This window comes from Mirounga angustirostris, unplaced genomic scaffold (assembly GCF_029215605.1).
Source record: "Mirounga angustirostris isolate CCGP_5_RB_7025 unplaced genomic scaffold, mMirAng1.0.hap1 SCAF_2, whole genome shotgun sequence".
Lineage (NCBI taxonomy): Eukaryota > Metazoa > Chordata > Mammalia > Carnivora > Phocidae > Mirounga > Mirounga angustirostris.
The window spans coordinates 6,817,226-6,836,914 of NW_026991710.1; the positions used below are offsets into that span (position 1 = coordinate 6,817,226).

At 48.5% G+C, this 19,689-nt stretch overlaps 1 protein-coding gene across 17 annotated transcripts in view; it reads right to left on the minus strand.

Annotated features, from left to right (window-relative positions):
* Positions 1-19,689, minus strand: part of SLC2A9 (solute carrier family 2 member 9) — a 231,812-nt gene that overhangs the window by 151,640 nt on the left and 60,483 nt on the right. For 15 of the 17 annotated variants that reach the window (XR_010409283.1, XR_010409284.1, XR_010409285.1 and 12 more), the window contains one exon: positions 5,279-5,439. The exons of the other annotated variants lie outside the window; for them this stretch is intronic. Coding sequence is in view for 12 of the 15 variants with exons in the window: in XM_064584272.1 (XP_064440342.1) it covers positions 5,279-5,439 (161 nt within the window). In the remaining 3 variants the exon portion in view is untranslated. The remainder of the gene's footprint in view (positions 1-5,278; positions 5,440-19,689) is intronic. 17 annotated transcript variants of the gene reach the window in all.

Genomic DNA, 19,689 nt, shown 5'->3' on the forward strand with positions numbered 1-19,689 from the left:
GGGTATGATTCATGCTCCAGACCCCCGTAGGCCAGCCAAGGCCTGACTGGATCTGAGAGCACAGCCTGGCTTGGCTCTCTTCCCCTTTTCTCTCTTCTGCTTCCATCAGCTTCAAGGGAACTCCTGAAGAGCCCTCCCTCAACAAAACACGTGCATCCCAAGCCCCCTTGCAGGCTGCTTCTGGGGAACTTGCTTTCCTAAGACAATTCCAGCCTGAAAGAGGAGACGGTCGGCAACCAGTGAATGTATGAAATTGTGTGCCAATTCCTCTCTTGAAACCCTAACCCCCAACGTGACTGTATTTGGAAATTGGGCATTCAAGGAAGTAATTATGGTTAAATGAGGTCCTAGGGGTGGGGCCCTAATCTGATGGGACTGGGGTCCTTGTAAGAAGAGAAACAGACAGCAGGCATGCTCTCGCATAGGGAAAAAGACCGTGTGAGCAGAGAGCAACCTGCAAGCCAAAGAGAATGGACTCAGGAGCAACCAACCCCGCTGCCATCTTGATCTTGGACTTGCAGCCTCCCCAACTGTGAGAGAAGAAATTTCTGTTGTTCAAGCCTAGTACGTGCTTGCCATGTACATTGCAGGCTCCCCCAGCAGGCACCTAGAGAGCTAATGTTCATTCCCACATCTATAAGGTAAAGACACATTTAAAAATACTGACGTAGAAAAAGAGGAGAAAAATAACACTTTTGAGAACCTGCTATTGGCCTAGCATGATGTATAGGAGGCTGGTTGTTACTTCTTGTTCAATACCCATCATCCTTCTTCTGACGGGAGTCCCCTGGATTTCCTCCAAGAAACATTCCCGCCCTCACTCTGTGTGGGGGCTCAAGGTGGTCACATCCCCACCCCACTGTGGCTCTGGGAATGGGCACATGATACAGTAATTTTAAGTTAAATTTAGAATGTTATTTGCCAGGATTTCTCAGCCTGGGAACTATTAATATTTGGGGCCAGAAAATTCTTTGTGGTGGGGCCTGTCCTGTGCATTGCAGGATGTTTAGCAGCCTCCTTGGCCTCTACTGGATGCTGATAGCACCCTCTAGCTGTGACAACCAGAAACGCCTCCAGATCTTGTCCCCTGCTGGGGCAAAATTGCCCCTGGTTGAGAAGCTCCAAGGGTATGCAACCTCACACAAGTAAATGAGATTCAGGCCTGGGACTTTACTAGAACTACTGTTAGGAGAAGTCTGTGCTGGGGATACTGAGCAGGAAAAGTGTCACCCTGGGGCCATCTTGCCCTCACCAGGGAGAGAGCCCCTGTGCCCGAAGCCAACACAGAGCAAGGCAGAGCTGAGAGAGAGCGAAAACAGACAGGTGAAGTCAGCTGAGTTATACTCCAGTTACGTGAACCAATTAGTTCTGTCTGGGCCTGAGCCAGTTTGGTTTGGGTTCCTGTCACAGGTGTGAGTGACATGACACATTTTGTAAACAGTATCTGCTGCCACCCCCACAGCCGCTCCCTTAGGTGGGCTTGCTTACTGGAGCTTTACAGATTTAAAACGGCCTCTTCTTGTATCTCTACTCCCCATCCCCCCATCCACAGTGCTTCCGCTCGCCATGATGACGCCATGATGACGTGCAGAGTGAATTGTTCACGGCTAGGCAGCGGGCTCGGGCTCCGCCATTTGTCGCTGAGGCCCAAGTGCCAGTCACAGTGCCTGGCTCCCAGTCGGTGTTCAAAAGTATCTCCTGCATGGGCGAATGTGGTTATGCAGCTTGCTCAAGAATATGCCTGAGGATCTGATTTCAAAGCCCGAGTGAGTTTCCCTTCTGGTTATTTGCTCTGCTCTAGAGGGAAAAACTAGATCCAATGCTAAGTGTAAGGAGGCCAACTTCAGTGCGACTAGAAGAACATATTCACAACTGGCTCTGTGAGTGATGGGCTGATGCACCTCAGAAAGAGCTCATGAGGATGGGGACAAAGATGACAATGACACTAGCCAGCACTGAGATGTGCACTTTATATCCACCATCTCATTTCATCTTCATGACAACCCTCAGATGGGCCATTGCTTTATCTTCATTTTGCCACTAACTAAGCCAAGCTTGGAGAACTTGAGAAACTCATACGTGGCCCCAGGCGCTGTAAGTGTCAAGGATCCTCTACCCAGCATCCATGCACATTGTCACCATCCTGTCTCATGAGGGAAGAAGGGCTCTGTCACTAGAGCCATGTAAGCAGGGGACAGATGACTCCAAAAGAGGGGAGGATTCAAGCAGAATTCTCCAAGCCAGAGACTCCGGGGGACAAGGAACTTGCACTCCAGATAATGGGGGTGACTCATCTCCAGAGACCATTCCTGACCCCTCATGTTCCCCTGTCCTCACCCCTCTCCCAAATCACAGACGAGTTCAATATGTTCTAACAAGGATCAGCCTGCTGCTGGACCTGCTGGTGACCAGGCCCACCTGACTCTGAGGACCCCAACTCCACCCAAATTTCCCCCCACCAGTCACATGTTTGAGCCCCTTCTGTCGGACCCCATCCCAACCTTGCACATTAAGCTCAGCCTCTTCTTTTTCCCCAAAAGCCCCCCTGGGAGACAAACAATGAGGCATCAAGAAGCAGTTTCAATAAATACCATGTGATAGGAAAATCACAGGCTCTGGTCAAACAGGCCAGATCTGAATCTCAGGTCAACCTCGTTCTTTGTCACCTTGGCAAGTTGCTAGGCCTCTCTCAGGGCCTCAGATGCATCGCCTGTAGAACAGGGACAATAATACAGAGTTGCAGAAGTAAAGGAGGTATGGAATGCCAAGCACTGGTATGTAGCAGGGAGTGAATAAATGGTAGTGGACTTTGGGTTTTGCTCCTTTTCCTCCCAACAGAGTTACTATTCAAGCCAAGACTTCATCTCAGTTCAACTTTTATTCCTGTAATGATGAAAAAAGGAACTGCCAGCTGCCCAGGGCATAAGGACTAACACCTTTTGATAGAATCCTCTCCAGCCTAGAACTCCTCCTTCACTTAGAAAATCACTTTCTTTGAAACATATTGTCTCTTTCCCATTCCTTCCGGGTTTTTTTTTTTTTTTGCACCATGCTGTTGAGAGTTGCAAAGCCACTTTCGTTGCCTTCATTTTACATCAGGGAGAAGTGTCGGATGAGAGGTGACGGGGCAAAGTCCCACATCACACACCTGGCAAACTGGGGCATCAGGACTTGCTGGGCCACAGCATCCTGACCCCGACCACTGTGGCTGTCCCTGTACCATCCAGTTGGGTTTAGAGCCTCCTTAGGGGGCAGCCTGGGGCTATAAGTGCCACGACAGATACAAGGCAGGTGTATGTGACAGGCCATAAATCCAGGGGCCAGGGGTAACTATATCTAACTAGAACAGACCAGAGGACTGGGGTCAGAAACTGGCTTGGGCCAGGGGTTTAGCAACAGTGCTTCACAGACCCTGGTCAGTGAGGCCAATCTGGGGGCCAGCTAGTCACTTCCCTGTGGTCAAACAGTCACGGATTTTATAGTACCATTGCCAGCAGATCCCTACTCACGCTCTGCTTGGCATAGTGGAAGGGGCATCGTGCTGTGGAGTTGGGTCCAACCTGAGCTCAGGCACCATTTAAGCTTTCAACTCCATCCCCCATCCAAGACCCCAGGGAGTAGAGAAAATGAAAGAAGACCGTGTGTGTGCACACCTGGAACGTTGCGGGACCTCAGGAAATGGCAGCCCTCACTCACTATGCAACAACTGTACTTCTCTGGAGTGCAGAGTTCCCACGTGTTACCTACCACCTAGAAGTGGCTTAGGGTCAAGGAAGATGTCAGCACCTCCCCTGCCTCACTGGGGTACCACATGAGCATGACATGCATGTTTTCACGGTGGCTCCCTGCCCCAGCCTTGTGAAAGCCTGCTCTGAAACACCATCAGTTCTAACTTGCTCCTTGCTGGGGATGTGAGGCCGAGGGTAAAGTGAGGAGTGACAGCTTTTTAAATAGTGCTTCTGTAGCTCCAAGGAGTGGAAAGATTTTCTGGGGTCTGTTGAATCTCCTCGCCAGTTCAGGTCAATGCAATATGGAGAGCTGGTAAGCACTTGCTATGTATGGGTGTCAGGAGGGTGAGGAGGAGGACGGTAAGCCATTCGGTAAATAAGAGAGTAGCTTCGGGGCACCTGGGTGGCTCAGTCGTTAAGCGTCTGCCTTCGGCTCAGGTCATGATCCCAGGGTCCTGGGATCGAGCCCCACATCGGGCTCCCTGCTCAGCGGGAAGCCTGCCTCTCCCTCTCCCACTCCCCCTGCTTGTGTTCCCTCTCTCGCTGTGTCTCTCTCTGTCAAATAAATAAATAAAATCTTTAAAAAAAAAAAAGAAAGAGAGAGTAGCTTCTATTTAGTGAGTTCCTGTTAACGGGTTCTTCTCCTTCCACTCATTTTCTCTGGTCCCTGTAACATTTCCTGCAGGGCACTTTACAGAGGAAGAAATTGAACTTCAATTACATTAAAGGACTTGACCAAAGGCACACGACTGGAGAGTGGAAGACTCATGAGTCAAGTTCAGACATGAATGCTGCAGAGACTCTATTTTTCCCCTAACACCTCAATAATCCCCCAAGAAATTACAAGTGAAGAAACAGAGAAAAATGTATGGGCAAATGTACTGATAATCAATCTGATCTCAGAGAAGTCTTCAGGACAGAAATAAGCGAGAAATGAAGCTCAGGAGGTAAAGTGGATCTGACTGCAGAGGACCTGGATGGGAAATTTCAATGTGAAGTGTTTGACACTCACTGCAGCTGTATTTGTAAAACAAAAGATCTGAAACAACCCCAATGTCTATCCATGGGAGACTGGTTTAGTAAGTTATCATTCAGTCATATAATGAAACGCCATCCTATGAGGACTTATCTGGAACAATCACTAAGACACTGTCCTGACTCTTCTCCATCTGCTCCTGCTGCCAGATCCATCTCCTCCCCCCCTGTCCTGCTCTGAGCACTGGGAGCTGGTCCTCCTGGGTGGTGGGAGGAGAAAGAAGGCAGGCTATTTCTCCCCTCCTCCCTCCCTGTTTGGACAATAGGCGCTGACATAGCCCAGTCCACATAGCCCTCCACAACCTCAGCTCCTGCTTGTCAGCCCACTGTCCATGGTCTTCATTTCCTCCCTGGCCTCGCGTGCCTTATCTCCTCCCCTTGCTCTTCTGGTACTAAAACATCCCTAGCTGGAATGTCTAAATGGAATTCTGTTGCCTTCTGGGATCTTGACTATGATATCAACATATTGTGAACATCACAGAGAGGATCCCCAAGCAGAGACAACCCCCACTAACCTCCCAAGAACTTTTCCGATCAGCTTCACCATTAAAGTCCCCACGAGTCCACCAATGGCGAATATGGACACCGTCACAGACCAGAGCAGAGTCAGAGTATCCGGGTCTATTGTATGCCCTTGTCTTCTTTCCCATGATTCATTGTAGAAGGACTTGATGTACTGAAAGCAAACAACAAACCATGTTATTCCATCCTGTTGCTTGAAACTAGCCAGTAGGTAAACAAAAACAGCTTTTATAGAGCATTTTCTGCACACTAGGCATTTTGCTAAGTTCTTTATTTCATTGAGCTTTATTTCACTGAACCCTTCTAACAAATTTTGTGGATGGGCCCTAGTTTTGCTTCATTTTGCAGATAGGGAAACTGAAGCTCAGAGAAACAAAGTGACTTGCTCATTAAGTGGCAAACCTGGAAGTCAAACCCAGATCTGACCCCAGACCTAGGGTAACCATTTATACCCAGGCTTCTCTAACTCTGGTGCACAGCAGAACCAATTGGGAAATGTATTAAAAATGCACACACCCAATGTAACAGAAAGTCTTTCCCACCTTGAGATAGGCAAAGATACACCATAAAACAAAAACATAATGCTCATTTGGGTTTCATCAACACTAAAGTGTTCTATTTTTCAAAGGACGCCTTGAAAAATGAAAAGACAAGCCACAGACTGAGATAACACATCTGCAACACATATACTATAAAGGACATATCCACAATACATAAAGAATTCTAACAAATCAATAAGACAAACAACCCAATTAAATGAGCAATGGACTTGAACAGACTCCAAAGAAAATTCAAATGACAAGTAAGTTAATGACATGATGCTCAATGTCATTAGTCAACAGGCAAATGCAAATTGAAACCATAACAAGATACCATTTTGCATTGTCTAGATCCCCATTGTTGTCACTTCTGATTTGGTGGGTTTGGGATGGTGACTGGGTGATTCTGATGTGCACCAAGGACTGGGGTTCAAGCACTAAGCTCCTCAAGGGAGTTCCATCCCCAAGATGCTCATAGTTATCCACTGATACTGGACATGGGCCCACAAACATTTCCAGAGCTAGCATATGACACTGCAGAATAAGCATGGGTTCCAAGTGCACAGACCGGAGCCTGAATTCCAGCCCAGCAACAACGTGCTGATGATTTAAACCAGCTGGACCTTCGCTTCCTCATCTGCAAAATGCGAATGATGACACTGATGTCTCAGGGCTGTTGTGAGGGTCACGCTAGAGTTTGGAGCAGTGCCCAGTGCTTGGGTGAGGCTCGCACAATCCCCAGGAGGATGAAAACTAACAGGTATGGTAAGACCAAGTAGTGATCAGCAGTGTACTCTCATGCACTGTATTTAATGTATACAACCGTCTTGGAAAGCAGTTTGGCTTCATCTAGTAAAGTTGAAGATGCCCCAAACCTACAGCCTAGCAAATCCATTTCTAGAAAATTCCTCTAAAAAACTTTTTTTCTACCTGCCCTACGACATATTTACCCCAAATTCCATGTAGTATTGCTTACAACAGCCCCAAATGGGAAACAACCCAGATGCCCACCCACAATAGAATAGATAGATAAATTGTGGAATAGTCATCATATGAAACACTAGAATCACAAACAGGAATGAATTATAGCAACATGCAAACACACTTATAAAATCTCACACACAAAATAACATTGAAAAAAATAAGGCAAAAACAAAAGGATACATATAGTATAATGCCATATATAAATTCAAAAATATGCAAATATAAATGTTTTGGGGGAATTACAAATAGATTGTAAAACTACAAAGGAAAACAAAGAATTATTGCAAATGTCAGGTCAGTGGTCACTTCCGGGGGTGGGTGGAAGAAAAAATCTGGGTGGGGCACCTGACAGGATCCTCTATTCTTAATCTTCTTATTCTTAGCTGGGTGCTAGATTTATAATCGTTCTTTAAACTCTGTGTGTGTTTGTGTATGCAATGCATATGTATGTATCTTATATATTCTTTCTAAGTATAATACATTCCACCAATCTAAAACTTTTTTTTTTTTAATGGTGGGGAAGTATTCCAGGCAGAGGGAAAAGCATGTGCCATGATGGCATGGCAGAAGAAAGCTTACAGTGTCCACAGAATTGAAAGCAGGCCAGTGTGGAGGGAGGTGTAATGGGACAAGCAAGGGAAGAAGGGGCTGCATGGAGTTGGAGGGGCAGGAAAGGGAGGTCACATGGGGCCTTGGAAGTCATGGTAATGAATTTGCCTGTTACTTGGACTTTTTTGGGGAGGGGGTGGAGGGGGAAACTACTGGAGGGTTTTAAGCAAGGGGGGCACATGGTGTGGTTTACATTTTTAGAAGACTGCTCTGGCTTCAGAGTGGCAAGAGAACCAAAAGCAAGCTTAGCAAGGAACCTGGCACCGTGTTGGGAGGCACAACAACAGTCCAAAGATCTCGGTGGCCTGGACCAAGCAGTGAAAGTAGAGAGAAGGGGATGGATCCGAGATATGTTTTGAGAGTAGGATGGACGAGATTAACTGGGGGACTGGCTCCAAAGCTGGGGAGGGAGGGTGTTGGAGATGGCTAAGAGAAGACTGCCAGGTCGTTCTTTGGCTCCATAACTATCTGGTTCGCAGCATGGAGTGAGGCCAGAATATATTATCAACGACTACAGCTATTCTGAAAGATGATGAAGTTTCCACACCTTAATGCACATGACACTCATCATCCACTGATTCATTCAACAAGCATGACCTGAGTACTGGGACCTGAGCTGGACACAGAGACAAACCAAACATGGCCCCCCAGACCTCAGAGATCATCCAGCCCACGGGAGGGGATAATGCATGTTACCACTTAAGGATGCTCTTGGCTGCACGTAACAAGTTATCTAAACTCAAAAGAGCCAAGCAACAAGGACCCTTATTAGCTTACACAAGTGCAAACTCACAGGAGTGCTGAGCTTCAAAACTGTTGATCTGGTGGCTCAGTACCACGGCCAAGAATCCAGGTGTTTCCCTTGGCCTCACTCTGCTCTCCACAGTTTTGACCTCGTCCAAAGACTGCATCCACCCACAAGTACAGGATGACTTCTAGAAACCCTTTTGGCCACATGCTTTCCCATTCAGGTGTGACTGGAGAGAGTAATCCTAGCCTCTCAAGGGCCTCTTGATGCTAAGATCTTTCCAAAAGCCTACAGCAATCCTCTCTTTATATCCTACTGGCCCTGGTTGGGGCAGAGGTCCCTCACTAAGCCAATCATTAAAGAATGGGATAGGACAGGTCACCTGGACCTCTGGCCCTGAATTCCATTTCTTTATCTTCTCTTCACCTTACTAAATGTGCCACCATTCTCTAATTGCTCAGTCAAAACATGTGAATTCATCCTTAATGCTTGCCCTTGATCCCTACCCCTCAACTAAGCCATCCTGACTTATCCCTGTATTATCGGTTGAATTATGAGCCCCACCCCCAAATTCACATGCTGAAGTCTTAACTCCCAGTATCTCAACATGGGACCTTACTTGGAAATAGGGTCATTGCAGATACAATGAATGAAGATGGGGTCATATTGGAGTAGGGTAGGATCCTACCCCAATCTGCTTTGTGTCCTTATAAAAAGGGGAAATTTGGACACAGGGCATTTTTATGGGCTGAACTGTGTCCCCCCTCAAAATTCATAGGCTGAATCCTAACCCACAATGCCTCAGAATGTGAGGTATTTGGAGACGGGGTTTTACAGAGGTAATGAGGTTAAAATGAGGTCATTAGGGTGGACCTGGTCCAAAATGAGTAGCATCCTCATAGAAAGGGGGGACGTGGACACAGAGGCATGCGTAAAGGGAAGACGATGTGAAGAGGCACAGGGTGGAGATGGCCACCTGCAAGCCAAGTAGGGGGCCCTAGAACAGAACCATCCCTCACAGGCCCTGGAAGGAACTGACCCTGCCAGCACCCTGATCTCACACCTCTCGTCTCCAGGGCTGGGGGAGAATAAACTCCTGTTGTTACCTCGTTTGGGCAGCCCCAGCAGACTGACACGCTGCCTTATCTCCAAAACACTTGTCACCATTTAGACCACCCAAGCCGGTCCGGGCCACCACCCCGCTCGCGGCGCCACCATAGCTGCTGCCCGCTCAGCTCACCAAGGGGCCGCGTGCTGGCCGTGGCTGGCCGTCAGTGCGGACCCTTAGTGTCCGGGTACTCTGTGGCCGCCTGTCACCCTTCGGCTGCCCGGCATCAGGAGCCCCTTCCCATCTGGGGGAGCTTCCCGCCCCACAGTCCTCGCAGGACACACAATCCACTCCTCGCTCCGCTCGCAGACTCCGGCTCTTCCGGCATCCCCTGCAGCCAGCGGGCGGCCACGTGATGCAGGCTCAACCAATCAGAGGCCTGGCCTCCGTGGGAGGCGGGGCCCTGCGGGAGGCGGGGCTGGCGCTCCTTCTACAACCGAGGGAGCGCCTGGGGACCGGGTTTGCGGCCCGCCGCAGCGGGGGACCGCGGTGTCCTGGGCCGGCCGAGCACTAGCCGGCAAGGGCAGCTCCTGGGCGTGAGGTGGGGCGTCACCCAGGCTGCAGAGCTTCTGGGCCCGGCTCACCAGCCTTGCCAACAGTCCTGCGAACTGCTCCCTATTTTGTCAACAACTCTTTTAGCTTCAATCAGACAAAATTGCTGTTGTTGTTTCCCACTGCTGAAATTACCAAAACACGGAAATTATCCTATTTCAGCCTCACGGCAACCCTGGTGGCAGAAAGCCTCATTGACAGATGAGGGAGCTGAGAGTTGCCAGCTTGCCCACAGTCACGGTCACGTGGCTGACAGGTGGAGGAGGGGAGGGTTGTGTGAGGTCGGCCTCACATCTGCGCACTCAAGGACAACTCCACTATCCGGGCTCCTAACTTCACAGTCTAGGTGGCAATGTTAAGCAGCCAAGTACAATGGTGCATTTATTGATTTAAAAGTAAGTATCAATTAAGTCTTTATTATGGTGTAGACACTGTGCTGGGCCCTGAAATACACGGGCAACAACCAAGGGGCACAGAACATAGTGGGAGGAAGAATGTGATGAACTGCCAAGCGGGGGGCTGGAGGGGCCTCAGGAAGGCAGGGGTACAGAACCCCTAGGGAGACAGTGAGCATTCACAGGGTCAAGACCCTCGGAGAAGCTGGTGTAAGGAATGAGTAGCCAGGACTAGACAGGGACCTCTCCTACTGCCCAACAAGCAGGAGCCTCCCCTCTGCTCCCCCCTCCCAGGCATAGAAGGTCATTCTTGGATGTGACCTTGGTCTCTACTGAAATCCCACACTGATCCAAGCAATGGCAGCCACCTCGTGAGGAGCCTTGCTAACACCCCCTCTAGACAGCCTCTTAGCATTACACCTGCAGCAGTGACCAGTGTCCTAGAATCGATTTGCAGAAACTGGAAGGATGCTGTTGGGGAGGAAATTTTCTCTTTCTTTCCGGCGTTCAGGAGCCTGCTGGGAAAGGGGAGAGCTTTCATATCACACACTCCTAGGTGTTGCTTTGGGCATCCCCGCAGAGATTTTGTATCTCAGTTTGGGGAAGCTGGAGGATGGACGGAAGTCCCTGCAAAGAGCTGGAGAAGGCTGGAAGACTTGCAGCAAAGCCCATGCCCCCTGCACAGACACATTTCTCAAATGTCCTGAAAGCTGGTTTCAAAGTGATGGCTTTAGTGACTAAATGTTTGTCTTCTCCAGGGATGAATACAGCAAAGGCCTAGATGAAAGGCAGCCTGAAGGCTTCTGTGATAGAAGCCAGGTGCTGAGGGCTGTTCTGCTAATCCATTACACAAACACTCATCAAGTTGAGGTCTGTGGACCTGATACATATGAATGCTGATTTGTACTGCATAGGACAGAACAGGTGCATTAGTAAGCGTTTGTGTTTTAAATTGAGCTTCTGCTATGTGTCAGTCACCATGTAATGATAAAAATATATAACCCACACATATTTACAACATGCCATGCACTATGCTGAGAACTGGACGCATAGGAACCCATTCCACCCCCTCGACAACCCTATGAGACAGGTCTTGTTTTTGACTTCTCTTTGGTCAGATAAGGAACCTTAGGGATGGATGCAGGCATAGGGGCTTTTCCCAAGGTCACGCCATCGGCGTGTGGGAGGGTCAGGACTCAAACCCAGGTCCTTGGACTCCAGAGCTCATCTCTTAATCACTGCTCTATTCCAGCTCAGTATGGAAAAGACAAAGGTGATCATATCAGTACCTCTGTTGCACAATGGAAGACTGGACTGGGGAGAAGAGGGGACATAGAATGAATACCGGCTGACTGCTAAGTACATATCAGACATCTATATACCTCATCTTGTTTAACCCTTGCAGCCATCCTGTGAAGTTTCATTAAGAACAGAAAACTCTGGAGTTGAGAAATGCATCTGAAAGCCATACAGAATCTAGCGGAATACAGAGCTGCTGCCCCCCGCCCCCCACCGCACCCCTGTTCACAATGTCTGGGCTCTCCTCCTCTTCCTGGCCACACTGCCAGGTCACATTTCTCAGTGCCCTGCATCTGGGTGTGGTCATATGGCTACTTCTCACCAAAGGAGTATGAGCAGAAGTGATGTGTGTCGCCTCCACCGAGGTATTAAGAGTTTGTGTGCCTTCTCTTCACTCACTCACTCACTCCCTTTCCTTATAGTCTGATCATTTACAGAATAACCAGCAGAGGCCTCCGAAGCCCTAAGGAACTGTGGAGCCACTCAACGGAAGGGGCCTGGGTCCCTGAATGACTTCATGGAGCGGAGTGCTGCCTACCTGCTCTCGATGGTGGCCTGGCTGAGACATGAACTCTCACTGTGTGAGGCCACTGAGATTTAGGGGTTGCTTGTTAGAGCAGCTACTCTACCCGAAGACAACCCCCCTGACTCCAAAGCCCATGCCATGACGATTACTGTACCATAAGTCTTTGAGAAAGAGGTAAGATTTCAGCAGAGTCGTAAAGAGTGAGTAGGAGACATGAGCCTTCAGCTAGAGTTTTCCTTTTATGTTTTGGGAAACTTGTAAGACTCCATTGGAAAAAAGTATTCTGCAATGAAATATAGTTTTAAGCTTACTTGCTAGCTAATCTCTAGGCCCAATTTGGGCCTATTCCTGGATTCCACATTGCACTTTTCCATTGGGTCTCTTTCCAAAAGGCCCATTCTTGTCTTTCTGGCTCTACACCCCTGTTTCCTAACCACCAGGGGCCCAGGTTCCCATCCTGTCTTCTAAATACAAGTGTTGCAGGCCCTGCCTTCAAGGAGCTTCCATTCTAGTAGAGACAACAGTAGAGTGAATGCACAGTTATAATGTGGAGTGGAAGGAAGCACGGTGATGGCAGGAAGGAAGCTGAGGAAGACCGTGGCCATGCTCGCCACATCAGGTGAGCAAGAAGGGCAGGTGGGGGTGGGCTTGGGTTAGACAGTGGTCAACAGAGGAAAAAGAATCCTCAAAGGCCCAGAAACTGGTCATATCATAACTGGCCTTGACTCCCAGCCTGAAGAGTCCACACATAATCGTGTGGGCGCCAGGAGCAGTTGGAGGATCTGAGCATGCCATCAGGAATCTGGGCTTTAGAACATTTCCTGTAGATGCAGTGTGGGGGTTCTTTCAGCAAGTTTAGACTGGAGGCCTGGAAGAACCTGCAGCTGGCAAGGGATAGTGAGTCAAAGAGAATTCTTTCATGAACTCATCCAGGGGTATTTATATTATGGCGAGTACTGACTTAAGCCTAAGCTGCAAAGAAATAAATAAGAGGTTACATGGTTACAGCTAAGGAGACTGCTCAAAGAGCACCACTGAGTCCTCTGTGATGTCCAGCAAGTGGCTCTGCCTCTAAGGGCAGCCTTCTAAGTGGTGAAGGGCCCTGGAATCCACTTGACCCAGCTCTGTCACCTCTCCGCTGGGCAATCTTGAGTAAGTGACTTAACCGCTCTGTGCTGCAGATTCCTGATCTGTTAAATCCTTTTCCTCCTTAAAGAGTTCCCATGACGATTTAACTCAAGAATGAATACAAAGCACAGAGCTAGGTCCACACGAAGCACACAATACAAATCAGAAGTTGAGGTGGCTGCTGGTAGTGTTGAGACCATTATTTCTGATCTGTAAAATAAATGGCCTGGATTTGTTTAGTTCTCCGGCCTATGAATCCCATGAATAATTAACCACCAGCTCCCCAGCCAACAACTCAGAGGCCAAGCTTCTGGCAACAAATTGAAAGCACACAGTTCCCAGCCAGGAAGACCAGCTTAGAACACCTCCAAATGACAGCAGGAAATTGCCAGACAATGGGAGGCAAATTACCTTGTAGCCTGCTTTACAATATTAATGTTCCTTATGGATTCACACAGAGCCTGTCATGAATTCATCTAAAAATATTCTCAGGAGGGCTATACAAATACACATAATTATATCGCACATTTTGCGTTGCCTTATCGAGCAGGCCAATGCCCATAACTCTTTCGGGGACTTTAAGGGCAGTCCACACCACTGAACACACTGGCAGAGTCAGGAAAACCATATGGAAGTCCTTACCAAAGTGCCCACTGCCAAACCAGGCTCCTTGAAGTAAGAACAACACAAGGACAAAATTCCACAAGCCCAGCAGTGCCACCTGAAGTCACCTGACTAGCAGAGGTAAGGTCTCCTGTGCAGAAAAAGTGAATGTATCCAGCCTGAGACTGCTCTCCTCTGAAGGGTCTGTGGGCAAGGTTGGCCCTAGGCTGGTGTCGGGAACTTGGATTTCAGGAGGGTTCCCACCATTCCCAGAACTGATAACAGTGGCTCACAAACCCAGACTATGCAGGGTCTGGTTTATGCTAAACACGGGCTTTGTTTCTGGAAGTCAGAGGCTGTGCACAGGCCCAGTGGAGGGTGCCTTGGAGACCAGCCCCTAATAAAAACCCTGAACTCAGTGTCTGATGAGCTTCTGCACTGGATAACATTCCACATGTGTTGACACACTCGTTGCTGGAGGATTAATGAAGTGACTTCACTGGGTGAGGACTCTGGAAGCTCGCTCTTGGCTTCCTCTGGACTTTGTCCCGTGTACCTTTTTCCTTTTGCTGATTTGGCTTTGAATTCCTTCCCTGGAGTAAACCCCAGCCCTGGGTGGAGAGGAGTGAGTCCTGACAGGCTGAGTCCTCCTAGTGAATTATCAAACCCAGAAGTGGTCCTGGGGACCTGACGCAGCTCCCAGCCCTAAGGACAACATCCAGGTCCCATTCGGACTCGGCCTGATGATTACTCTGCACGTTTGTGGTGGGGTTTTTCTCGCCACTGTGAGAGTCTCCTGGAGGAGTTTAGCGAACTGACTGGGTGAGAAAGAGGCCTCTGTACTTGAGACACTGGAGTATATTCTACTCCCACAGCTGGCTTCCAGAATGAAAACTGAACCCGATGAAAGAGGACGCATCAATTGCAAGCAATAGTCAGGCAAATAAGACTTCCAGAGCTTTCTGGGTTCTCCTGCCAACCACTTTTGCAATGGCAGGGGAGGGGATCCTTTGAGTTTAATTATATAGGAAATGAAGAAAGAAAGTTTCATTTTCTATCTGGCCCCCCGCAGGAGCAGGAGAATGCATACACTCCCAAATATCTTTCTAATTCGAGGAAAATTAATCCTGGGCCTCTCTCTTGCTAGAACATTCTTTTGAAAGATTGCATAGCTGTGTTTGCAGCGGGGACAGTGCATTCACACGGACATGTCTGTCATTTACTCTGAAATAACACTTCCCACTCCTTTCTGTCGGTCCTCCGGTTGCCCGGAATAAAAATGATGAGAGTTTTCATGACTGTTCAAATTGCTTATAGCTTCTAAAAATCAGTCTTGAGGCATCGGCGGCTTTCATAGGGCATCTAATCCGATCCAAGTTCAGGGTGATGGTTTTGAGCACCGCTTCTGGAATGATTTATTTATAGAAAAGGAATAAAACCCCCAGCCTACAGATGGGGCCACCGGAAGGATTAAACGAAGGCGTGTAGCCCCTAGCATGATGTCTGGCATGCAGTAGGCACTTAGTAAATCTCAGTGCCTCTCTCCGATGGGTGGGAAACAATGTTTCTAGTTTTACTAGTTGGGTTTGTTCACACCAGCAGGCCCAACTCTGACATGCTCGTCCAAGTTTTCCCGAACGCATGCCTTGCTGGGCTAACCCATCCTCTGTACCCTCCATCTGGCTGCAGAAGGCACTGCCCCAGCCCTCAACACAGAACTTCTGCAAGCCCCGATGGGGCCGTGGTCCCTTCTCTATTAGGCTCAACAAAGGCATTTCCCCCAGAGAAGCTTTACGAAGCGGGGAAAACTCTGAACCAAAGCTGCAGGCTTCTGAACTCCAATCAGCTGGGGTCCTGAGGGGATGGAACAGGCCCCGTGGCACCCACAGTCTAGAACACACAGACACCAATACGTCCAGGCCTGGAAAGGTCCTTCCTCCTATCAGCCAGCAGCTCTGCCGGCCCTGATTCAACCCAAACCAAACCATGACTCACAACTCCCAATTTAAACAATGTAGCTGCAACGAGACTGCCTTTGATTTTTAAATCTCAAGGTCTTTCTCTTTTGTTTTTTGTTTTTTTTTTTTTCTTTCTTCTCTCTCTCTCTCTTTCTCTCTTTCTCCCCCCCTCCCCTTGTCTCAGTTGTGATCTAAGCCACACAGGCTTCTATTAGCAAAAGCAAACAGCACAAATTTAATGATTTAATAATAAAACTACTGCTATGAATCACTTTCTGTATTTCTCATTTGTACAGCAACCCACATTGCAGACACTGAGCTAATAATCCCATTGCACAAATGAAGGGGCCTGAAGGAGGGAGACTGAGCTGGCCCGAGGCCGCCTGCTCATGGGTGCTAGCCTGTGTCTGAAGAAGAGAGTCACAACCTCAGCCCCGCCCAGAGGCCATTTTTAAGCCTGTTTCTAGATCTATTCTCTTTTCCAAAGAGCATCCAAATCTGCTGTTTTATATCTTTTTTTTTTTTTTGGCTTAATATTTGTATTGTAAGCATTTTTCCATGTTCTTGAAAATCCCCCATCGCCAGGATCTCGGATAGTGTATTCCGTGGCATGATGTGGCTGTCCTATCTTCCAAATATGGGTCTCTGTTTGTTCCCAGTTTCCCTCCAGTCTCGTTCCACGCTTAAATTAACCAGAGATACCTGCTGCATGAAAATAATGGCCAGGTGTTCCTGTAATGACAAGATGCACGGGTTTCTCCTGTAACCTCAGCAGCCTCCTGCCAAGAGGCCGAGCCCTGCTGCACCTCCCTGTCAGCCCGTCTGGCGCCCATGTCTCTGAGGCCATCCACACTCCTCGCGCCCCACCAGGTTCCCCCAGAGCAGGCCTGGGGCCATACGGAGGCGCCCTGCCCTGTGTCTCTGCTTCCCTCACGGTACTGGGGCTCTCAGAACAGTCACTAAAACAGCAACATGCAGTGGGATTACTTGAAAGGACCAGCACTTTCTTCTGGGTTCCTGTCCGCTCATTCACCGGAATCCTTCCTTTGACCGGCGTCTAACATTTGCAGCTAATTGGGGCAGCTCTGCTCTTGTAGAGAGAATGATTTGATTCTTTGTCCCGACTTGTTTACCTGCCCTTAGAGGAGAGGGAAAGGATGAAATACACCATTTCTTGCTGGGAACTCATGGGGAGTCAAATTAAGCATTCTGCTGAAGCCCTGGGCTTAAATACAGGAGCCCCACTCCCATCCACTGGGCATGCATTCCAAGACGCCCAGTGGATGCCTGCAATCACAGATAGTATTGAACCCTAGATCTACTGTGTTTTTTCTTACATCTATGTACCCATACCTATGATGAAGTTTTTTTTTTTTTTTTTTTTTTTTTTTTTTTTTTTTTTATTAAAGATTTTATTTTTATTTATTTGAGAGAGAGAATGAGATAGAGAGAGCATGAGATAGGAGAGGGTCAGAGGGAGAAGCAGACTCCCTGCCGAGCAGGGAGCCCGATGCGGGACTCGATCCCAGGACTCCAGGATCATGACCTGAGCCGAAGGCAGTCGCTTAACCAACTGAGCCACCCAGGCGCCCCTATGATGAAGTTTAATTTCTAAATTAGGCACGGTAAGAGATTAACAATAACAATAACGAAGTAGAGCAATTATAACAATACACGGTAATGAAAGTTATGTGAATGCAGCCTCACTCTCATGATGCCTTGCTGTATTTAGTAGTACTGTAATACTGTTCTTGCATTTCTTTTTCTTGTGACAATGTGAGATGATAAAATGCCTGGGTGGGGAGATGAGGTGTGGTGAGCGACAGGGGCACCGTGACGTAGCGTCAGCCCCTCCTGACCTTCGAAGATAAGTCAGGAGGAAGATCATCTGCTTCCAGGACACAGCTGATAGAGGGCAACTGACACCACGGAAAGTGGACCCACGGATTGGGGGGGAGGGGCTACTGTACTGACACCAGGGGGGACAAACTCTGTCTTCTGTCCCAAGAGAAGACCAAACATCACCAACTCAGAAATCAATGGAACAGTGAGCAGTTCGTTATAAAAGCCAAACCATTCACTGTTAACTTTTGTTGGATCCTGGTTTTGTTTCAATTAAGTCCTAATGGACAAGGTGTGGGAGTGGGGTAGTAAGTTAGAGCCCAAAGTTCTCAGTTTTCATTCTTCCTTTCTCACTCCTGCCTGCTCTCATTCACTAGTTCATTTGACAAACGTCTTTGAGCATTTTCATGTTGAGAACATACATGTGTATGACATACACCACATGTATACAGTTGGATAATTAAGAATTTGGCTGGCCTTTGGCCCTGTGCTTGGAAAATAGCCTCTAAACCCTTGGGATTTCCTGAGTGATAGGAGTGTCTTTGTTATTCATGGTGGGCCTGATCAGCCACCACCTGGAAATTTATGCAAATAAGATAATTCAGGTGAGGGGCTGACCCCACTGGAAAGACCAACCAGGTAATCAGAGGCCTGGGGCTTCACACCAGGTGACATTAGCCCTACCTCCAAGAAGGGAAGGGGGCCTGGGGATTGACTCAATCAGTCATGCCTACGTAAGGAAACCCCGGTAATAAGTCTGGACACAGAGGCTTGGGTGAGCATCTGTGGGGGACAGTACTCTGTGCGTACTGTTATACATCCATCCACTGGGAGGCTCATGCATCCTACCTCTGCAGGGAAAAGACCAGAAGCTTCGTGTTTCAAACCCCCAGACCTCACCCTATGTGTCTCTTCTTTTGGCAGATTCTGATTTGTATCTTTTTTGCTATAATAAAACCATAATAAAACTGTAGTTGTTACAGCTTTTCTGAGTACTGTGCACTGTTCTAGCAACTTATCAAAACTGAGAGAGTAGTGGGAAATCCCCAGTTTGCAGGAAGTATGGGGTGGCCTTGGGATCCCCGAGCTTATAGCTGGTGTCTGGCATGAGGGCAGTCTTTAGAGAACTGTGCTCTTAACTTCAGACTTGGCCTACCTCGGTAGTCAGCATCTGAAGTCATCCACAAACCTTTGCACCAGGAGCTCCCCTGGGCACTGGGGAAAGACAAGGACCAGGATCATGTGGAATGACACTTGTAGACCTGTAGAATCCTGTCTGCTGTGCTTTTGCTAATCCTCCAAGCACTTGCCTGAACTATAGGCCAGGAATGAGCAAATGGGTGCCCGGTGTTCATTTTCCATCCTTGGAATCAGCCCTTAAGTGTCCCTCCTGCCCACCTTCCTGTCTGTTCTCCCAGCCCCAGCAGTCCCTGTGTGCTTTCTCATTTCCATTGTCACCCATGGTTCCATCCAACACACTCATTTAGTTCAACGTTGGTCCTTCTTGGTGACTCTTCTTAATGTCCACTGCAGTGGTCATCCTGCTCAAGGTTGGCCACTCTCTCAGGCCCCTTGCATGTGCCTGTGGGCCAGCAGGATGAGCCCTCCAGTTTGGTTACACCTGATGCCCCTCTGGTTTGGCTACACCCGAGCCCCTCCCCTTTGGTTCCACCCTCATCTTTGTGGGAACTCTTGGGCTCTGGATTGTCCACTCAGGCTCAAACCTTGTATTTCTTTAGAATACTGCTTCCAGAATCTTCCTGTAGGTTCTCCAGACAATACCCATGAGCAAGAGGAATTTTGACTCGTGCTCTGGGTTGACACATCACCTCACCCAAGACACATCAACTCTGCCTTCCCAAGTATGGGCACCCACCTTGGCGCCCAACAACAACCCCAGGAACCCAGAAACTCCCATTCTGCCTCCGACACCCCCATCCAGCCTTCAGTGGCCTCTCAGGTGGGAGCCAGGCACCGGGCACCCTCAGGCATCAAGGGGAAATCTCCCACCACAACTCTGGCAGCCCCAGACTACTGTAGCGGTACTAATGAAGCAGACCTCAGGCAAGCAGTATTCTCCTGCTAAAGGTCAAGGCTTAAAATGGCACCAATC